The sequence below is a fragment of the Silurus aristotelis genome, assembly GCF_946808225.1.
Source record: "Silurus aristotelis genome assembly, chromosome: 14".
NCBI lineage: Eukaryota > Metazoa > Chordata > Actinopteri > Siluriformes > Siluridae > Silurus > Silurus aristotelis.
This window is the reverse complement of record NC_139587.1, coordinates 2917980-2937936: the sequence shown is the minus strand read 5'-3', so window position 1 is coordinate 2937936 and position 19957 is coordinate 2917980. Positions and strand designations below refer to the sequence as shown.

At 34.6% G+C, this 19957-nt stretch overlaps 4 protein-coding genes across 5 annotated transcripts; all 4 read right to left on the bottom strand.

Moving 5' to 3' along the window:
* Positions 1–1797: 1797 nt before the first annotated feature.
* LOC310736357 (uncharacterized protein) lies at positions 1798–4418 on the bottom strand. Its single transcript, XM_083559830.1, has 6 exons — positions 4354–4418; positions 3612–3962; positions 2874–3203; positions 2676–2792; positions 2515–2558; positions 1798–2412 (listed from the first exon to the last, which is right to left on the bottom strand). The coding sequence occupies exons 1-6, from the start codon at positions 4412–4414 to the stop codon at positions 2281–2283; spliced, it is 1035 nt and encodes a 344-aa protein (XP_083415956.1). The 5' UTR covers positions 4415–4418; the 3' UTR covers positions 1798–2280.
* Positions 4419–6139: 1721 nt separating this feature from the next.
* Positions 6140–9510, bottom strand: LOC310736358 (uncharacterized protein). 2 transcript variants are annotated; one of them, XM_083559831.1, is made up of 6 exons: positions 9448–9510; positions 8681–9031; positions 7458–7787; positions 7260–7376; positions 6438–6481; positions 6140–6335 (listed from the first exon to the last, which is right to left on the bottom strand). In XM_083559831.1, exons 1-6 carry the CDS (start codon positions 9506–9508, stop codon positions 6204–6206), a joined length of 1035 nt encoding a protein of 344 aa, XP_083415957.1. In that variant the 5' UTR covers positions 9509–9510; the 3' UTR covers positions 6140–6203. The 2 variants fall into 2 exon arrangements, with proteins under 2 accessions (XP_083415957.1, XP_083415958.1); XM_083559832.1 differs by lacking the exon at positions 7260–7376.
* A 3313-nt stretch (positions 9511–12823) lies between these two features.
* On the bottom strand, positions 12824–14862 carry LOC310736365 (uncharacterized protein). Its single transcript, XM_083559839.1, has 6 exons — positions 14801–14862; positions 14009–14341; positions 13528–13863; positions 13374–13490; positions 13197–13240; positions 12824–13094 (listed from the first exon to the last, which is right to left on the bottom strand). The coding sequence occupies exons 1-6, from the start codon at positions 14859–14861 to the stop codon at positions 12963–12965; spliced, it is 1023 nt and encodes a 340-aa protein (XP_083415965.1). The 5' UTR covers position 14862; the 3' UTR covers positions 12824–12962.
* A 1494-nt stretch (positions 14863–16356) lies between these two features.
* Positions 16357–19894, bottom strand: LOC310736349 (uncharacterized protein). The gene is made up of 6 exons (XM_083559815.1): positions 19724–19894; positions 19153–19494; positions 18135–18464; positions 17789–17905; positions 17566–17609; positions 16357–17461 (listed from the first exon to the last, which is right to left on the bottom strand). Exons 1-6 carry the CDS (start codon positions 19878–19880, stop codon positions 17330–17332), a joined length of 1122 nt encoding a protein of 373 aa, XP_083415941.1. The 5' UTR covers positions 19881–19894; the 3' UTR covers positions 16357–17329.
* Positions 19895–19957: the final 63 nt, after the last annotated feature.

Genomic DNA, 19957 nt, shown 5'->3' with positions numbered 1-19957 from the left:
TGAGCAACGCCCTTAACCCTCTATGCTCCAGGGGACCCTTACAAGAAAATAAACCAAGGACCGTGACGTCGGAGCGACGTGGGGCCGCCTTCCCTCACCACCTGCAGGAGGGACCGTAAAGGACCGGTGCTGAGAGGATTGGGCAGCAGTCGAAGGTGGGGGCCTTGACAGCCCGATCCCTGGACACGGAGAAGCGTCTGGGGAATCTGCTTAGACTGCTGCCCCCGCGACCCGAATTACGGATAAGCGGGAGAAGATGAATGAATCTATATATCTACATATATATATATATATATATATAAAACAAGTTGTCCAGGCCCACACACTAAACTTGAGTTTATTAACTTTTTTCGAGATCAGTATGTTTTGTTTGATTAGTTCGAAATGATAAATTCGATTAAATTCCTCCAGCACGGCTCGACTGGTACCACCTTTTCCCAGAATTAGAGGTAATTATACTTTAAGGCTCTTCTCTGTTTTGGCACCGAGGTGGTGGAATGAACTTCCCCATGTCCGAACAGCGGAGTCCCTGACTATCTTCATGCGACGGTTGAAGACCTTCCTTTTCCTGAAACACTTAAATTAGCACTTTCCAAGTTTGCTTTGTAAAAATCAAGAGTTGTAGTCTGATTGATCTTAAGTTTGTAATCTAGCCTACCAGTGTAGATTTACTTATTGCTGGAGACTCAAAGCGCTTTTGTACGTTGCTCTGGACACGGACATCTGCTAAATGGACGCAAATGCCAATGGAAATGTAAAGAATAAGTAGCATATAAGAAATTTGTCATCAAATTGACTTTACCTGCCTCTGTTTCCATTGTCTTCAAGACACTACTTTGCAAATCTGGAATATATCTTTAAAGTACACCGGAAAGAAAATATCAGGTAAAAACAATTGACTATGCTGTGATCTTGCGTTAGTTTGAATCAATTCCAAAATCTGATCAAATGATGAGAGTGTTTTCTCACATACACTGTTCGCCCAATAAAAGTCCAAGTTAAAGATAAGATTTTCAATTGAATAACTGCAGCAATGTTTCAGCTGGTACTAGTTATTGAACCCTAACTGATGCAGTGAGAAGCTTCTTATTTTTTTAACAACCATGTTGTAGGACATTCAGTACGATCCTTTAGTCATGAAAAAGTTGTTGTTCTGTTTCAGAAAGGTCAAATTATTGGCCTGCTTGAAGCAAACTAAGGATATTGCTGAAACTACAGTAGATCCAGCAATGTGATGTGCCCCAAAAAATAAGGTTATTATTATAAGTATAATTATATAATTATATATATATATATTTTTTTATTATAATTATAATTATATAATTATTATTGTTACCGTGGTTATGAAGTGTTTTGATTGTGACAGTAATTTTTCCAAAAATTTAAAACACCATGAAATAACCACACACGATAAACAACAATGTTTTATTGTAGAAATTACAAAACAAGATTTTTTTGCACCTCTACATGTAACAAGCTGTGGGTATTTGAAGCGTGAATACGGTCTGTATCCAAAGTATAACAAGGGAGTGAGGGAAAGTAAGTATTTTGGTTTTTTTTCTTTTATAATTCAAAGTTTTGTGTGTATGATTATTTTGAAGTTCCTGCTGCTTTCAGATTATCCTGCAACTCTTTTCAAATGACTGCTTTCTTGTTTCTTCTCTTCTTTATTATTAATCTTATTAGCATAATGTGAATTCTTCTATGGCGAGTTGTGGTTCCATTTAAAAAGATGTTGACTTTAGTGTGATCCTATCCTTCATCTTTATAATTGCCAATTGTGTCGTGGTTTTTGGTTCAAGAGCATTAACTGCAGAATTTATTGTTACAAAATTCTACATATATTTTGAATAAATGTACTGATATTGATACTGTTTCAGGTCATGCCCCTTTCTGTTTAGACCACGCCCACTTCTGCCTTAAATCGAAATGCTGATACAGAGAGCTAAACACAGACATAAACAAACACAGTGTTACAGTATGATGTTACACCCTTCCTGTACTGTATATAGTGAAATCAGAGCAAATTGGACATTCAGGAAGTCAAATGCCCCGTTTCAGATAGAACCAAAGCGGAAAGAGTGTAATCTGATCTAAAATGGTTTGTAGTTAAAAGTATGAAAAAAACTACAGTTTGCAGAAAAATAGAAATATATCTCTGAGTGTGTGTTCAGTCTGATCAGCAAAAGAAAATCTCGATATACAACAGGATTATTTTTTACATTAAATACATCAGAGCAGGATTTGATGAAGTTGATGGAGAAAGACGTTATTGAAGATCTAAGTAATGGTGAAAGATTTGACTTCAGAGTACAAAGCCTCTTGGGGGTATTTTCTCTTTTCTCTCCTTGTTTTGTTTTTCCTTTCATTAAAATATAATGCGGCGTAATTCAGCTCCAGAGATTCACCATCCTGTCGGAAAAAAATGTTAATAATTAGAATTGTAAAAAAAAATCATAAAAATATAACAAACAATAGGAATTATTGTTCTCATTATAAAGTGATCTTCTGTACCTGATTGTTTGCTCTTTCAGGTCTTTTCACACTGCTTTTTGTCTCTGGTGAACAATAAATTACATTTCTATTATTCTTAACATTTAACATCATTTAATATTAACAGCCAGTTTCATATTATAATAAATTAATAATAATAAAAAAAGCTCTAGAACACTCACTTTTGTATTTTCCATATTTTGTCTTTTTACAGAGCAAAAGAGTTTGAACAGAGATCACAATCACACACACTCCCAAAGCTACAGTGAGACAGATCACTACAGGATCCACTGATTCTACTGTAGGAGACACAGAAACCTTAGAAATTCAAAATAACAGCAGCAAAATAAAAAATAGTCATTTTTTTTTTATGTTCTCACCCAGCTGTACTCGTGTCCCGTTCCCGAAAATGATCTTCCCACACAGGACCACAGCGCAGTAGTAAGTTCCAGTATCATTGAGGCTGAAGATGCTCTTGGACAAGTTGTACACACAGGTGTGTGTAGAAGATTCACACTGAAGGCTGCTGTTGTGATGAGTGTAAATGATTTGAGGATGGGATTGTGATGGAGCAGCTCTGAACCAGAGCACTTGGAGTTCTGCTGCTCTGCTCTCAGAGAGAACCGAACACTGCAGAGTCACTGATGCTCCTGCAGGAACCGAGTCTGATACACTGCTCTGGAACACTGAGACTTTTACATCTTTATCTCCTGCTCAGGAGTGAATACACATTACACATGTTTATAGCTACATTTGTATAATATTTGTAATATACAGTCAGTTTCGCAATAACGACACATTTTATTATGGTATAAAAACTTTCATAAATCTGATAACCTGTTTTAATTGTGCTTTACATCAAGCTACATTTTTAGTTTTTTTATCCAACAAAAGTAATGTATGCATGCATATATTATAATAAAATAATGTATAATAAACTGAAGAATATAAAATATGTAAATTACTTTCATTTTTATGCGTTACTTTTAATACATTCATTTTAGTATTCAGAATAAATGCATTTTAAGTGAAGATGATAGTTATATGATCAAATGAAATATAGATCACATTGATTAACTTCTTTAACTTTATAAAGATTAAAATACATGAATTGTCACCTTTTACTGATAAAAAAGTTCCTTTTCCAAACGATATTGTAATCCGTTTTAATCCACAGTAATACATGGCTTCATCTGATGGTTGTACATTTGTAATTTTTAAATGGCAGCTTCTTTCTGAATTATCGACCGTAAACCTCGGTGAGTTGAACTTGTCTTCAAAAATGGTGTACTGTGCAAGTTTATAAACTGCAACCATCACACATGGTTCGTGTCCTACTGCTTGTTTGTACCAAATGATGGATTCGGTCAGTCTGTTGTCCGTTTGAAAGCAGTGTAGAGTCACGTTTTCACCAGAAGCAGCAGTGATGACTGAGTTCGGCTGACTGATGATGTTCATTTGTGCACAATCTAATGTGAGGAAACACAGGACAAAATAAAGAACTTAATAAATAATTGTCTTAAAATGTTTTTTAAAGCTCGGAAATGCTGTACGGCTTTATTTGTTATACATTTAGCTTTTAGAACCAGGAAGTGGATTTTTTATAATTTTTTTTATTATCCAAGCAAAAGATAACTGGAAAATATTTCATTGTTATTTTTAGAATCTATCTATAATAAAAAGTCAAATCCTGAATGAATAGTAGTGCAAAATATACAAAAATAAATCTAAAATGTTGAGCAAAACCTTGACAATAAATCTTGTTCATTGTTTATACAGTCATGCATTGATATTTGGTGTAACTCTTATAAAAATCTGGATGCTTCAATACAAATAATGTTCAAAACCATGATCACTCACCAGGAAGAATAAAAAGCACTGCTGTAATCCATAACAGTATCACCATCATAATCCCCAGCATTGTGCATGAGCATGTCCTTTCACCAAACTCTCTTATAGTTGCACTGAGCATGAGGGGCGTTACTGAGAATCTGACACATGTGAAAGCTCAGCCCCCTGGCCTTCAACATCTGTATGTGGAGGCCAAGAACATCACCTCCAAAAAAATTTCAAATAAATACCATAAAAGCAGTGCTGTGAGTAAATGTGTGAAAAATCAGCCTGGGAAAACATTCCCTTTTATACAATGTTGATATTATAAACTTTATATAGTTTTAAAAGCTACAAATTTGTGTAACAAACAATTAATTTTATTGTGAATTCCCTGTTAGTGGGAACATTAAAAAAAAAACAAGAGGATAAATCTAAATCTTAATAAACACATTCATCCAGTCTGGGAAATAAAAAAGCCATTTGTCTTTGTTAAACGTCTTATTCCAAAATTTTTTTGCTGTTCTAAGCAAAGCATCAATATTGTGAGAAGGTTTTCCACCACATTTTGGGGCTTGAATGTGGGGTGTGTTTATTCAGCTGCGAGACGACTAAGAAGATCATGTGCTGATACTAAGCAGGTTTGGGGTTCAGTAGGTGTTTTAGGTCGTCGCAAAGATGTTGGACACTTGAATTTTCCACTTGAATCTTCAAGACCAACATTCGTGTCTTTGTTATCTTTGTGCACAGGGGCATTGTCATGCTGGAAAGGTGTTTGGATCTTAGTTCTTGGGGAAATTTGGAGGTTACAGCATACAAAGTCAGTCTGTATTATTGTGTAGAAAACATTGTGCTAAGTGAAGTGGTGTGAAGTGAAGGCAAGGGCACCTACTCTTTACAATTGTTTGAAAAACTGATTTTTTTTTAATAACCAACAATAATTTACTGGATTCTTGAACTCTAGGGTCCTTCATTACCAAAATATAGTTTCTGTTCATCGACAGTAGGTACCGAATATAGTTACATCATAACCACCATCCATCTGTTGTACATTCATATTTTCTCACACGTTTAAACACAGTGTTTATTGTAGAAATTACATAACAAGTGCTTTTTGCACCTCGACATGTTACGTGCTGTAGATAATTAAAGACCTTTGTTTTATAGTGTAGTTCCTGCTATTTTCAGATCATCCTTCAACTCTTTTGAAGTGACTGCTGACTTGTTTCTTATCCTTCCTTATCATTATTCAGAAAGTATATAATGAATTCAATTAACAAAGATGACTTGGGGACTTTGATATAATCCTTCATCTTCACTATGATTAAAATTGTGTCATGAAAATGTTTTATGACACTTTTGCAGGAGGGCAAAAGTACTGCAGAAATGATTGAGATTTATTCTCAAGTACCTTTTGCATATAGTATTTTAATCATATCTTTTGATTGTATCAAAACATTATTGATATATACATATACATATACTGATGCAGGTTTTGCTCCTTTCTGTTGTGACCACGCCCACTTCTGCCTTAAATCTGAATACTGATACAGAGAGCTAAACACTGACAGATACAGTACAAACACAGTGTCATGGTGTTACACCCCTACTGTACATGGGTGAAATGTAAGAGATCAAAGCAAATGAGATATTCAGGAAGTGGTTTTGTGCAGACCTGCTCCAGTGCCAGGTTTAGATACAGTAGATCCGAAACAGATTTTGTGTAATCTGGATGTATATTCAAAACTGGGCGTGGCGGGAACTTAAAGTTTTACGTTTCATTTATTTATTTATAATCCATGAGACAAGCAGAACACCAGTTTAACCATTTATTTCTAAACAACACACAAAAAAAAAATACATTATTGAAGATGTATAATCTAAGTAATGGTGAAAGATCTGACTTCAGAGTACAAAGTCTCTTGAGGGTATTTTCTCTTTTCTCTCCTTGTTTTGGTTTTCCTTTTATTAAAATGTAATGCGGCGTAATTCAGCTCCAGAGATTCACCATCCTGTGGGAAAAAATAAATAATTTAAATTGGAATAAAGTCATAAAAAAAGACACATGATAGGAATTATTGTTATCATTCTAAAATCGGCAAAATCTTCATTACCTGACTGTTTGTTCGTTCAGTTTTGTTCACACTGCTTTGTGTATCTGGTGATAAAATATTATAACATTTCTATTATTTTTTTACATTTACAATTATTTAATATTAACAGTCAGTCTCATATTGCAAATAGGTCTGACCTCATCATATTATAATACAGTGGAACCCCGGGGGACGAGATTAATTCATTCCTGAGAACCGCTCGTGTTCCTGTATGCTCGTACTCGCATGTTAAATTTCCCATAAGAATTAATGTAAAAGCGATGAATTTATTCCCAGACCTCAGGATTATTGCTTATTTCAGCCCTTAAAAATGTTTTATGCCTAATTAAACACACAAATATACTTTTATCAAAGTACATACATAAAAAGTAATAAATTATAAACAGAAATAAATAAATAACGTTTTGTTCTTCATGATTGTTCTTACTGTTGAACTGGACATGCACATTGCAGATAAAGATCTCATGTGCGTACACCATGTTTGTGCTGTTTTACGACCTTCTTTCCAGCGCCATCACTACACTTCTTGGGCCCATGATGCTCAATTTAAAGTGAAAAACACTATAAAAACAGACAAAAAGCCCAATATTCAGACCAGAGAACGACAAGAACGCACTCAGAACAATGTCAATGAAGCGACTGAGAGTGAAACATGGGGACGGAGGTGACGATCGACGTGCAGAACGTGTGACTGGAACCAAACAAAGATTTTTACTAGTAAAAACGCTCATACACTGATATTCTCGTACATCAAGGCCCTCGTACACCGGCGTTCCACTGTATATATTTTTGAAAGATATTGCATTGCTATTGGACACTTACTTGTGAATTTTTCACATTTTGTCCTTTTACAGAGCAAAAGAGTTTGAACAGAGATCACAATCACACACACTCCCAAAGCTACAGTGAGACAGATCACAACAGGATCCACTGATTCTACTGTAGGAGACACAGAAACCTTAGAAATTCAAAATAACAGCAGCAAAATAAAAACTAGTCATTTTTTTGACGTGTTCTCACCCAGCTGTACTCGTGTTCCGTTCCCAAATATGATCTTCCCACACAGGACCACAGCGCAGTAGTAAGTACCAGTATCACTGAGGCTGAAGATGTTCTTGGACAAGTTGGACACACAGGTGTGTGTAGAAGATTCACACTGAAGGCTGCTGTTGTGATGAGTGTAAATGATTTGAGGATGGGATTGTGATGGAGCAGCTCTGAACCAGAGCACTTGGAGTTCTGCTGCTCTGCTCTCAGAGAGAACCGAACACTGCAGAGTCACTGATGCTCCTGCAGGAACCGAGTCTGATACACTCCTCTGGAACACTGAGACTTTTACATCTTCATCACCTGCTCAGGAGTGAATACACATAGTGTGAGATCTTATTGTATTGCTTTTTATGTTTAAATCTGTATAATATTTTTAATATATGGTCTAGAAAATGCAGGCTGTCAGTTAGAAAATACATCACATTTTATAATCTTACAGAACTTTCAAAAAACTCTGAATAGATGAGAAACCAAATCTGTTCCAGCATGGCGATGCCCCTGTGCACAAAGTGAGCTCCTTAAAAATCTGGTTTACATGCTTTAGAAAGGAAGATCTTGAGTGGGCTGCTATAGAGCTCTGATCTCATCCCTACTGAACACCTTTGGGATGAATGTGAACGCTGACTGCACCCCAGGTCTCCTCACCTATATCAGTACCTGCCTTTCATAACACCCTCGTGGCGGATGAACATAAATATTCATAAGAACACCTCAAAATCTAGTGGAACATCTTCTCAGAAGAATGGAGTGAATTATAAGACAAAATTGGGAATAAATGTGTAATGCGATGCTCAAAAATCGCATACCGTACTTATGACAAGGTGATCCAATCTATTGCCATCTATCAATGTATGATTTAAATATCTAACTAAATCCAGAGATATAAATGAAAACAAAATCATTATTTTTCTTTTTTCTGTATGCACATTTTTATAATATTTGCATATGGTTGTAATGTATTTTAATCGAGTCTCCAATGATGCCATGACCAGATAAAAAAATTGATCTGTACAATATAAAATATTTATGTAATTTAATATTTATTTAATATATTAAATACATAAATTTTAGTATACAGTATACAGTAAATACACTTTAAGTGAAAACACATATATGGTAATAAGGAACTTATTTAAGATTATAATAATTACAGCTCATTGAGAGCAATCAATCTGGTGTACACAAACACTCACCTCTCACTGATAAAAAAGTTCCTTTTCCAAACGATATTGTAATCCGTTTTAATCCACAGTAATACATGGCTTCATCTGATGGTTGTAAATTTGTAATTTTTAAATGGCAGCTTCTTTCTGAATTATCGACTGTAAACCTCGGTGAGTTGAACTTGTCTTCAAAAATGGTGTTCTGTGCAAGATTACGAATTGTAACCATCGCACAAATCTCATGTCCTACTGCTTGTTTGTACCAAATGATGGGTTCGGTCACTCCTTCATCCGCTCGAAAGCAGTGTAGAGTCACGTTTTCACCAGAAGCAGCAGTGATGACTGAGTTCGGCTGACTGACGATGTTCATTTGTGCAGAATCTAATGTTAGGAAACACAGGACAAAATAAAACGTCATAAATAAAATGTTTTTTAAATCGATAAAATTCTGCATGGATTCATTGGTTATAATTTTAGCCTCTAGAATGTAGTAAATAATGAATAAGTGAAACTAATTTTAAAATAATGTGAAGTAGTTTAATTGTAATTTTTTGGAAACCATATAAAGTTATAATAATAATAATAATAATAATAATAATAATAATAATAATAATAATAATAATAATAATAATAATAATAATAATAATAATAATAATAATTCGTAAAGTTGAGTTAAATATACCAACACTATGAATTCTGCTCATTATTTAAACAATTATGCTTTGTTTTTTGTTTGCAATTCTTATAAAAAGCCCCATGTTTCAATACAAATAATGTTCAAAACCATTATCACTCACCAGTATGAACAAGAAGTGTCACTGAAATCCATAACAGCATCACCATCTTAATCTCCAGCATTGTGCATGAGCATGTCCTTTCACCAAACTCTCTTATAGTCTCACTGAGCATGAGGGGCGTTGCAGAGAATCTGACACATCTGGAAGCTCAGCCCCCTGACCTTGATCCTCTGTATATGAAGAAATTCAAGTCCTGTCAGTAAATGTGTGAACAATCGACCTGGGAAAACATTCAAATAGTCCAAATTTGCATTGAATATTTTACTGTATATAGGTTTTAAAGTTACAGATTTAAAAACAAATAAGTTTTCTTTTGTTTATACACTAATAGGGGGAATGTTTTTGATAACCTAGAGGATACAATTACTTCTTACATTTTGTTTTATTGTAAACTACCATCACTTGGTTTTTGGTAACTGAATAGGATTTTCACCAGCACAAACATCACTACAGAACTCAAAACATTGCTGCAGAACTCTCAATGTCACTGCAAAACACTGTAAATTACTGCAAAACTCTCAATATCACTGCAAAACTCTTAATATCACTGCAAAACACCGCAAATCAGTGCATAACTCTCAATATCACTGCAAAACTCTCAATATCACTGCAAAACACCGCAAATCACTGCATAACTCTCAATATCACTGCAAAACTCTCAATATCACTGCAAATCACTGCATAACTCTCAATATCACTGCAAAACTCTCAATATCACTGCAAAACACTGTAAATTACTGCATAACTCTCAATATCACTGCAAAACTCTCAATATCACTGCATAACTCTCAATATCACTGCAAAACACTGTAAATTATTGCATAACTCTCAATATCACTGCAAAACTCTCAATATCACTGCATAACTCTTAATATCACTGCAAAACACTGTAAATTACTGCATAACTCTCAATATCACTGCAAAACACTGTAAATTACTGCATAACTCTCAATATCACTGCAAAACTCTCAATATCACTGCAAAACACTGTAAATTACTGCATAACTCTCAATATCACTGCATAACTCTCAATATCACTGCAAAACTCTCAATACCACTGCAAAACACTGTAAATCACTGCATAACTCTCAATATCACTGCAAAACTCTCAATATCACTGCAAAACACTGTAAATTACTGCAAAACTCTCAATATCACTGCAAAACTCTCAATATCACTGCAAAGCACTGTAAATCACTGCAAAACTATCAGTGTCACTGCAATATCACTGCAAAACTTTTAGTATCACTGCAAAACACTGTAAATCACTGCAAAACTCAAAGGAAAAATGTACGCTAATAAAAAAGCTGTTTGTCTTTGTTGAATGTCTCATTCCAGATTTATTCCTTTTTTGCTGTTCTAAGCAAAGCATCACTATTGTGAGATGATTTTCCACTAGATTTTGGGGTGTGGATGTGAGGAGGTTTGCTTATTTAGCTGCAAGAGGACTAGTGAGATCAGGTGCTGATACTAAGCAGGTCTTGGGTTAAGTTGGTGTTTCAGGCCATCCCAAAAGTTTAGGAAAATTGAATTTATCATTAAACCCCAACACAAACATTTATGTCTTGGTGAGACTTTTTCACAGGGGCATTGTCATGCTGGGAGAGTATTTGGGACTCAGTTCTTGGGGAAATTGTAATCTGTACTATTGTGTAGAAAAATTTGTGGTAACAGTTTGTGGAACAACTACATATGGGTTTGAAGGTCGGGGGGCACATACCTTTAACAAGTAGTTTACTTTATACTGTGCCAAAGTATAGCCTATGACAATCCATCCATACAGAATATATTGACATAATAAACCAGTATCCATCTGTTAAATATTTACAGTGGTTTATTGTAGAAATTACATACAGTAACAGGAACTTACACCTCTACATTTTACATGCTGTGTAATTAAAGACCCAATACATTATAAAAGGTAAACAACTGAGTAAGAGGAAGAAGGATTCACACTTTTACTTAACAATATATTTTGTGTGCATGATTATACTGTATTTACTGCTGCTTTTACATAATCCTGCAACTCTTTCTAAGTTACTGCTGGCTTGTTTCTTTCCTCCCGAATCATTAAACCAGAGAGCATATTGTGAATTCTGATATTGCAAGTTGTGTTTTGATTAACAAAGATGCTGCGAGGATGATCCTTCATTTTCACTATAATCGAGAATTGTTATATGAAAATGTTTAATGACAATTTGCATGAAAGTGTTTTTTTATTTGCATTTTTTTTAAATCATATATTTCAATTGTATCAATAAATTTATATCAACAAATAATGTTACTGATTCAGGTCATTTTTAGACCACACCCACACCCACTTCTGCCTTATCTCTAAACACTGATACAGGATGTTACACACCTACTGCACTCTACATGGTGAGATGTGAGCAATTAGAGCAAATTGGACATTCAGGAAATCAGAGCCTGTTCTAGGTAATTATAATAAGGGTGAACTGGTACAAGTAATAAGTGGGCAATCAGTGGTAGTGGCCCCAACACCTTATCCAGTTCTCTATCATTAATATTTACAAAATTCAAATTAAATCTAATAAAAAATATTAATTGAACAGTAATAATGAAAAATATTTTGAAAAAGCTGAACTGTATTTGAACTATAATAACTCCATAAATCTTGTTTTAATTGGATCAGATTAGTTTTTAATTAAAATGATAATTTTTTTCAAATCTATTTTCAAACTTCAGTACAAAAACCGAACATTATATAAAAACTTTTATTTTTCCACTTTAAAATAATTCTTTCTTTTTTTTATTTTTATTATTTAACCACCGTATCAGAACAATATACTGTATAACCACTTTTCTTTTTTCCCCACTTTTTATAAAGAAAATTCATCTTTTTTTTTTTCTTTCTCGCTTTTTAACTTAAAAACCAACATTAACCTGAAACTTTATTTATGTTGTTTATCATAAAATTTACTTTATTTGTCTCATATACATTACATTACAGTAAAATTTGTTCTTTACATATCCCAGCATGCTCAGAAGTGGGGGTCAGAGCACAGGGTCGGCCATGATACAGCGCCCCTGGAAATTTGATTGGGTGGGCAAGATGAAAAAGTGGGTGGGCTAGGTCCACCTCTGCCTACCCCTGCTGATGGCTATGTAGAAAATCTATTGTAGTGACCTGCTTTAGTACCAGGTTTCAGATAGAACCAAAACAGATGGAGTGTAGTCTATCTATCTATCTATCTATCTATCTATCTATCTATCTATCTATCTATCTATCTATCTATCTATCTATCTATCTATCTATCTATCTATCTATCTATCTATCTATCTATCTATCTATCTATCTATCTATCTATCTATCTATCTAGATCTTTTTTTTACAGTCCACGAGACAAGCAGAACACCAGTTTAATAATTTTTTCCTGAACAAAAACTTAAAAAAAACAAAATAATTCCAGCAAAATTAATAGCAAAAAAAAACAAAAAACAAAAATTCAAGAAAATATAAAATTCCAGCAAAATAATTATTGAAGACGTTTACTCTAATTAATAGTGAAAGATTTGACTTCAGAGTACAAAGTCTCTTGAGGGCATTTTCTCTTTTCTCTCCTTGTTTTGTTTTTCTTTTCATTCAAATGTAATGCAGCGTAATTCAGCTCCACAGATTCACCGTCCTGTTGAGAAGAAAAATGAACATAAAGAAAATTTGAAAAAAGATGATAAAAATTAATAGACAAATAATAGAAATGATATAAAATCAGCGTAATTTCCTGTACCTGATTCTTTGATCTTTTAGGTCTTTTGACGCTGCTTTGTGTCTCTGGTAAACAAGAATTTAACATTTTTATTAACAGCCAGTCTCATATTGAAAAGAAGTGTGACCTCGTCATATTATAATATATTTATAGAAAAAATTATAATTGGGAAAAACTGAAGTGCTCTAGAACACTCACTTTTGTATTTTCCACATTTTGTCTTTTTACAGAGCAAAAGAGTTTGAACAGAGATCACAATCACACACACTCCCAAAGCTACAGTGAGACAGATCACTACAGGATCCACTGATTCTACTGTAGGAGACACAGAAATTTTTTTTAATGTTCTCACCCAGCTGTACTCGTGTCCCGTTCCCAAATATGATCTTCCCACACAGGGCCACAGCGCAGTAGTAAGTTCCAGTATCATTGAGGCTGAAGATGTTCTTGGACAAGTTGTACACACAGGTGTGTGTAGAAGATTCACTCTCACACTGAAGGCTGCTGTTGTGATGAGTGTAAATGAGTTGAGGATGGGATTGTGATGGAGCAGCTCTGAACCAGAGCACTTGGAGTTCTGCTGCTCTGCTCTCAGAGAGAACCGAACACTGCAGAGTCACTGATGCTCCTGCAGGAACCGAGTCCAAAACACTGCTCTGGTTCACTGAGACTTTTACATCTTCATCTCCTGCTCAGGAGTAAATACACATAGTGCGAGATCTTTTTGCTTCTTTTTATGGTTAGATCTATATAATATTTTTATGTCTAATAAATGCAGGCATTCAGTAAGACAAATTATAAAAGCAATCAATCTGGTGTACACAAACACTCACCTCTCACTGATAAAAAAGTTCCTTTTCCAAACGATATTGTAATCCGTTTTAATCCACAGTAATACATGGCTTCATCTGATGGTTGCAAATTTGTAATTTTTAAATGGCAGCTTCTTTCTGAATTATCGACTGTAAACCTCGGTGAGTTGAACTTGTCTTCAAAAATGGTGTTCTGTGCAAGTTTATGAACTGTAACTATCACACGAGGCTCATGTCCTACTGCTTGTTTGGATTCCGTCACTCCTTCATCCGCTCGAAAGCAGTGTAGAGTCACGTTTTCACCAGAAGCAGCAGTGATGACTGAGTTCGGCTGACTGACGAAATTTCCAGAATCTAATGTTAGGAAACACAGGACAAAATAAAGAACGTCATAAATAAAATGTTTTTAAATCTATAAAATGCTGTATGGATTTATTGGTTATACATTTAGCTTCTAGAACCAGATAGTTATAAATAATAACCAGAGGAAATCATGTGAAATTGCATTAGATGATTATGTCATTATCTTAGCAAAAAATTCTAAAAACAATCTGAAACGATTTAATTGTAACTCTTTAGAAATCATATAATAATAATAATAATAATAATAATAATAATAATAATAATAATAATAATAATAATAATAATAATAATAATAATAATAATAATAAAGAAATCCAATCCGGAATAAACAGTATAAAATATACCAAGACCATGTCAATGAATCATCTTCATTATTCAAACATCAGCATGTTTGTTTCTATACAACCAGATGTTTCTATCCAGCTGATGTTTATAACCATGATCACTCACCAGGAGGAATAAAAAGCACTGCTGTAATCCATATCAGCATCACCATCTTAATCTCCAGCATTGTGCATGAGCATGTCCTTTCACCAAACTCTCTTATAGTGGAACTGAGCAGGTGGGGCGTTGCTGAGAATCTGACACATCTGGAAGCTCAGCCCCCCTGACCTTTACCTTCTTTATGTGGAGGCCATAAACATCAACTCCAAAAATATTAAAATGCAGTACAAGTGCTGTGAGTAAATGTGTGAAAAATTGTTCTGCAAAAGTTCTATCAGTGTTCCAGATCATCCAAAAGTTGAAGGACGCTTGAGTTCTTCCACACAAACTTTACCACCAACAATCATGTCTTCATGGAACGGGCTTTGTGCAGTGGGAAGAGTGCTGGAACAGAGTTTGTGTTACTTATTGGGGAACTTGTGAGGCTACAGCATAGAATAGTCTGTACTATTGTGTTGAAAACTTTGTGATGAACATTTGGGGAAAAAAATACATTAAATGTGTTTAATGGCTTGTGGGGGCACATACTTTTTTACAACTGGTTGAAAAAACAGATTTTTTGCTGGATCCCCTCAAAATGTAGTGTCTTTTTTACTGTACCTACAGTATTCATAGTTTATTTAAATCTCAGTATACAAAATATTTGTACATCATAAGCCACAATTCATCTGTTGTATCTTCATATTTACTTTACAATCCTTTCCTTTTTCTCATTTTTCTCATTCTTTATTCCCTTTTTTTTTAAATCTCTATGTTCTAATCATCTAATATTTATTATTATTCTATGGAAATATTGTAGGTTTTATTCCATGAATGCAAAGTCTCTCGAATTGTAGAAATATCCGTTACTTTCCGTACATCTGAATTAGAATACGAGAATGAAAGAATATAATTTAGTGTAAATTAACGTTAAGGACTTTAATAATAACTCTTCATCGTCTTCTGTCTTTCGCTCTTCTGCTGTCCACTTTTTTCTGTTTCAAAATAACAACAATGAAATTTCCTTTGTTCTGAAAAATGATTGTTTATTCTCTTGTGCAGTGGTTAAAAAAAGGGCTGTATGTTGTATGGTTTAGAGACAGTGGTATGAGGAAAAGACAGGAGGTGGAGCTGAAGGTGGTAGAGTTGAAGATGCTGCAATTTTAATCAGGAGGGACGAGGATGGACGGGATTAGAAATACGTTTATTAGAGGGACCATGCAGGTTCTAGAGACAAAGTGAGAGGTGTGATTGTGATGGCTTGGTCTTGCGCAGAGGAGGGACATGGAGTATATCAGTAGGAGAATGCTGAGGATGAAGCCAATAGGCAGAAGGGAAAGAGGAAGACCAAGGAGGACGTTTATTGATGTGGTGAGGGCAGACATGCAGGTGGTTGATTTAAAAGAGTCAGATGTACAGGACAGAGGGGGTATGGAGACAAATGATCTGCTGTAGTGACCCCTAATGGGAGAAGAAGAAGAAGAAGAAGAAGAAGAAGAAGAAGAAGAAGAAGAAGAAGAAGAAGAAGAAGAAGAAGAAGAAGAAGAATTATTTTGCACAGCATTCAACAGACCACATTGTTGTTACATAAAAGTTTTCCATTACTGTTTCTTTTATTCTCAGTATGATGACATCATGATGTTGACTAATGAGGTCACTTTAACAATCTTTCTACAGAAATTATAGATTGGAAAAAAATGTACTAATAAAAAATAAATTTGAGCCAAATCACTCGAACGTCCTCAAGGTCTTCATTCCAATGTCATGGATGTTACCACATGGTGTGTAGTTGCAGCCAATGAATGATTTCTTTTTTTGCATAATATTTTATGCCTAGCTTTTGAGGCTAAAAGCATGAAATGATACAAGGAATCAACAGTACATTTTTGTGATCATTGACAAATTGTGACAAAAAGGTGTATGTATAAAATAAACATATAGCAATAACTCGGATTTGTGTGTGGCCAAATGATGCCACTACATCATTGATTTATTTTTTTTAACCAGCACATTTCCCGAGTGTTTTATTCCTGATATATTATAGCAGATTGTTTCTTCGTATGAAATATGACGTGGTTTTAGCAGGAGTTTGCAGTGGGAGTGTGAGAAAGTTAACAAATTAATGTGTTACAACAATCACTGAGATCATTTATTTACACGACTTCCTGTGTTTCTCTCAGTGAGATGAACTAATGTGTGAGAAAGTGAGAATGAAGCCAGCTGCACTGTGTAACACAGAGCTATGGCATGTTCTAAACATCTGTATGAGGCATCTGTGAATTGTGTTTACTGTCAGTAGCCACACAAAACAAGAGCAAAAAGGACATCAACACCATAGTCTTAATCAGTCCTTTTCTCAAAGCATAGATAAAAAAATATGTATAGGTTATTTTGCGCATTTTACACCCTTGACCATATCTTGACCTGCTGTTTCAGGTCAGAACCAATGCTTCAGTTTCTGAGGTTCAGTTTTCAGTTAAAATTCAATCATTATAAAAAAATCTACAATCGGAATTATAACCTGATAATAACACTGAATCAGATCAGAGTTCAAATCTAAGTTACGGAAGGATGTCGCACATGAGAATATATAACATCTTTAGGTTGTTGCTTCGTTACTCGTCCTCTTTTGACCGTCCTTTCATTGAAATTTAAGGCAGCGTACTTCACCTCCACATTGTCAGAGTCCTGTAGGAACGGAGATGAAATTATTAGAATATAGAATTATTCTATAACCTTTAGGATGGATTTAATGTCCATTTATAACATCATATTAAATGCTGAATATTTACCTGATCGAGGGTCGGGTCTGCCATAAAGTCATGTTTGAGCGTCACTGTAGAAAAGAAAATGCAAATGCTTTTTTGGTCCATTTTCTATCTTTTTTCACGATATGAATAATTGCTATTAGTGGTATATGTAAATATATTTTTTTATATAATAATAAGAGAATATATCATTGTTGGAAAATTCAGAGCATCACAGCTATTTTATAATACAATAATACAGATTTACCCCTGTGCTGTTTACGGTTTCCACTTTCACGTTTTAAAATAAACAATGTAAAGATCAGGAGCACACAGAATCCCAAAGCTCCGGCGAGGCAGATCACTACAGGGTCCACGGATCTCGCTGTCACACAGTAAACACCAAAATGTTAAATATTTGACAGCATTTAATTTTAGCTTAAACCTATTTATCTTTAGGTCATTAAAATGATTCAAAATAATGATTTGAGATGTTTTTGCCAGGACTTATTGCCCAGTACATGAAAAAAAAAAAAGAAAACATACAGCAGATGTATAATATCAAATATTCATAATTTACTTTGGCATATAAGTAAAATCATTCTACTGCTCACCCAGCTGTACTCGTGTCCCGTTCCCAAAAATGATCTTCCCAGACACGACCACAGCGCAGTAGTAAGTACCAGTATCATTGAGGCTGAAGATGTTCTTGGACAAGTTGTACACACAGGTGTGTGTAGAAGATTCACACTGAAGGCTGCTGTTGTGATGAGTGTAAATGATTTGAGGATGGGATTGTGATGGAGCAGCTCTGAACCAGAGCACTTGGAGTTCTGCTGCTCTGCTCTCAGAGAGAACCGAACACTGCAGAGTCACTGATGCTCCTGCAGGAACCGAGTCTGATACACTGCTCTGGAACACTGAGACTTTTACATCTTCATCAACTGCTCAGAGGATATAGACAGAATGACTTTTTAGTTAGCTTGAATGTTTATAGTAACTGCATTATACAGTCTGGAAAGATGTCATTTGTAGCATTTTATACAACAGCCCTGTTAAAGTCTTGAAAATTGGCATCTATAGTGTTTTTATGATATTTATTTATTTTTCATTGTTAGATGTTTTTTTTTCTATTAAACACAAGTTCGGGTGAAGGTTCTTCATTAGATTTTGGTGCATGAGTTCAGGGATTTATGTTCTGTGTACAGACACATTATTACAATTGTATGCTTTCAAATATATGCAAGAAGTTTAGAGAATGACCACATATGGATTTCATGGTCAGGCGTTCACATACTTTTGTCCATATCAAAACAGGTTCAGTACAAATCACATATTCATATTAATGAGTTAATTTGTTTATGATAATAATTTTATAGCATGTCTGTTACGTTATGTTGATAATTATAGGAGAAGAATAACAGTATACTAGTTATATGTGGTCTGTATCATTTTAAACTATTGGGTTTCAGTGGCATCCACAAATGACCAATATCTGATTCAACTTCATTTTAAAACATATTTAAGTCATGAAGACTTTAATTAAACAATATATTTTTTATAAATCATTATTTGATTGACAATGACAGTTACATATGAATGATTTAACAAATGTACATTTAATCTTTTTACCTTTCACTGATAAAAATGTTCCATTTCCGAAAGTTGTGAAAAATTGTAACAGTCCACAGTAATACATGGCTTCATCTGATGCTTCCAAGTGAGCAATTTTCAAATGACAGCTTGTTCCTTTATTCTCGATGCTGAATCTTGGAGACTTAAACTCGTCTTCATAACTGGGTTGACTTTGAACCGTGACTATTACACGAGGCTCGTGACCGATTTTCTGCTTGTACCAAACGATGGCTCCAGAGGTTTTAGCTTGCAATCGATAGCAGTTCAGAGTCACACTATCACCAACATCAGCAATGATCATTGGGTTCGGCTGATTGATATGGTTTATCTGCACAGAATCTAATATAAGAGGGGTAAAGAATAAAACATGAAGGTTATTAAAATGTATATTTGGAATAATAATACCATGTTGTGTAACTCAATAATTGTTAGCAAAATTTCAGAAAATCTCAACAGAGTTTAAAACGAAATTACCAAATAATCTGCCATTTACTAATTCTACCAATTTCTACAAAACAAATATGGCAGTATGTTATACTACATAACTTTAGAACTTAGAAATACTTACCGATTTTACCCAAAAGCATCACTGTAATCCACATCAATGTGATCATTGTGTTCAGTCCCAGGAGTGTGTTCAGCATGTCTCCCCTCACTACAGTCCAATAAACAATTTGAGCACCTCTGACTTTGTGGCCAAGGTTTATACCATGAAGCTCTGACATCACAGATTTTCCGCATACAGTCTGAAGCATTGTACTGTAGCAAGATTATGCAACTGATGTAACAACTGCTCATGGCT

Bases quoted from the DNA above. Each gene is read 5' to 3' on its own strand.
- LOC310736357 (XM_083559830.1), bottom strand. From the start codon at position 4,414: ATGCTGGGGATTATGATGGTGATACTGTTATGGATTACAGCAGTGCTT. The intron at 3,204-3,611 runs GTGACAATTCAT...ACTCCTGAGCAG, and splicing joins AACTTTTTTATCAGTAAAAG to GAGATAAAGATGTAAAAGTC. The intron at 2,413-2,514 runs GTACAGAAGATC...TTTTTCCGACAG, and splicing joins CTGAAAGAGCAAACAATCAG to GATGGTGAATCTCTGGAGCT.
- LOC310736358 (XM_083559831.1), bottom strand. From the start codon at position 9,508: ATGCTGGAGATTAAGATGGTGATGCTGTTATGGATTTCAGTGACACTT. The intron at 7,377-7,457 runs GTGAGAACACGT...TGTCTCCTACAG, and splicing joins CGGAACACGAGTACAGCTGG to TAGAATCAGTGGATCCTGTT. The intron at 6,482-7,259 runs GTAAGTGTCCAA...TTTTATCACCAG, and splicing joins AAAATGTGAAAAATTCACAA to ATACACAAAGCAGTGTGAAC.
- LOC310736365 (XM_083559839.1), bottom strand. From the start codon at position 14,861: ATGCTGGAGATTAAGATGGTGATGCTGATATGGATTACAGCAGTGCTT. The intron at 14,342-14,800 runs GTGAGTGATCAT...TCCTAACATTAG, and splicing joins AGTGCTTTTTATTCCTCCTG to ATTCTGGAAATTTCGTCAGT. The intron at 13,491-13,527 runs GTGAGAACATTA...TGTCTCCTACAG, and splicing joins CGGGACACGAGTACAGCTGG to TAGAATCAGTGGATCCTGTA.
- LOC310736349 (XM_083559815.1), bottom strand. From the start codon at position 19,880: ATGTCAGAGCTTCATGGTATAAACCTTGGCCACAAAGTCAGAGGTGCT. The intron at 17,906-18,134 runs GTGAGCAGTAGA...ACTGTGTGACAG, and splicing joins CGGGACACGAGTACAGCTGG to CGAGATCCGTGGACCCTGTA. The intron at 17,462-17,565 runs GTAAATATTCAG...CCGTTCCTACAG, and splicing joins CAGACCCGACCCTCGATCAG to GACTCTGACAATGTGGAGGT.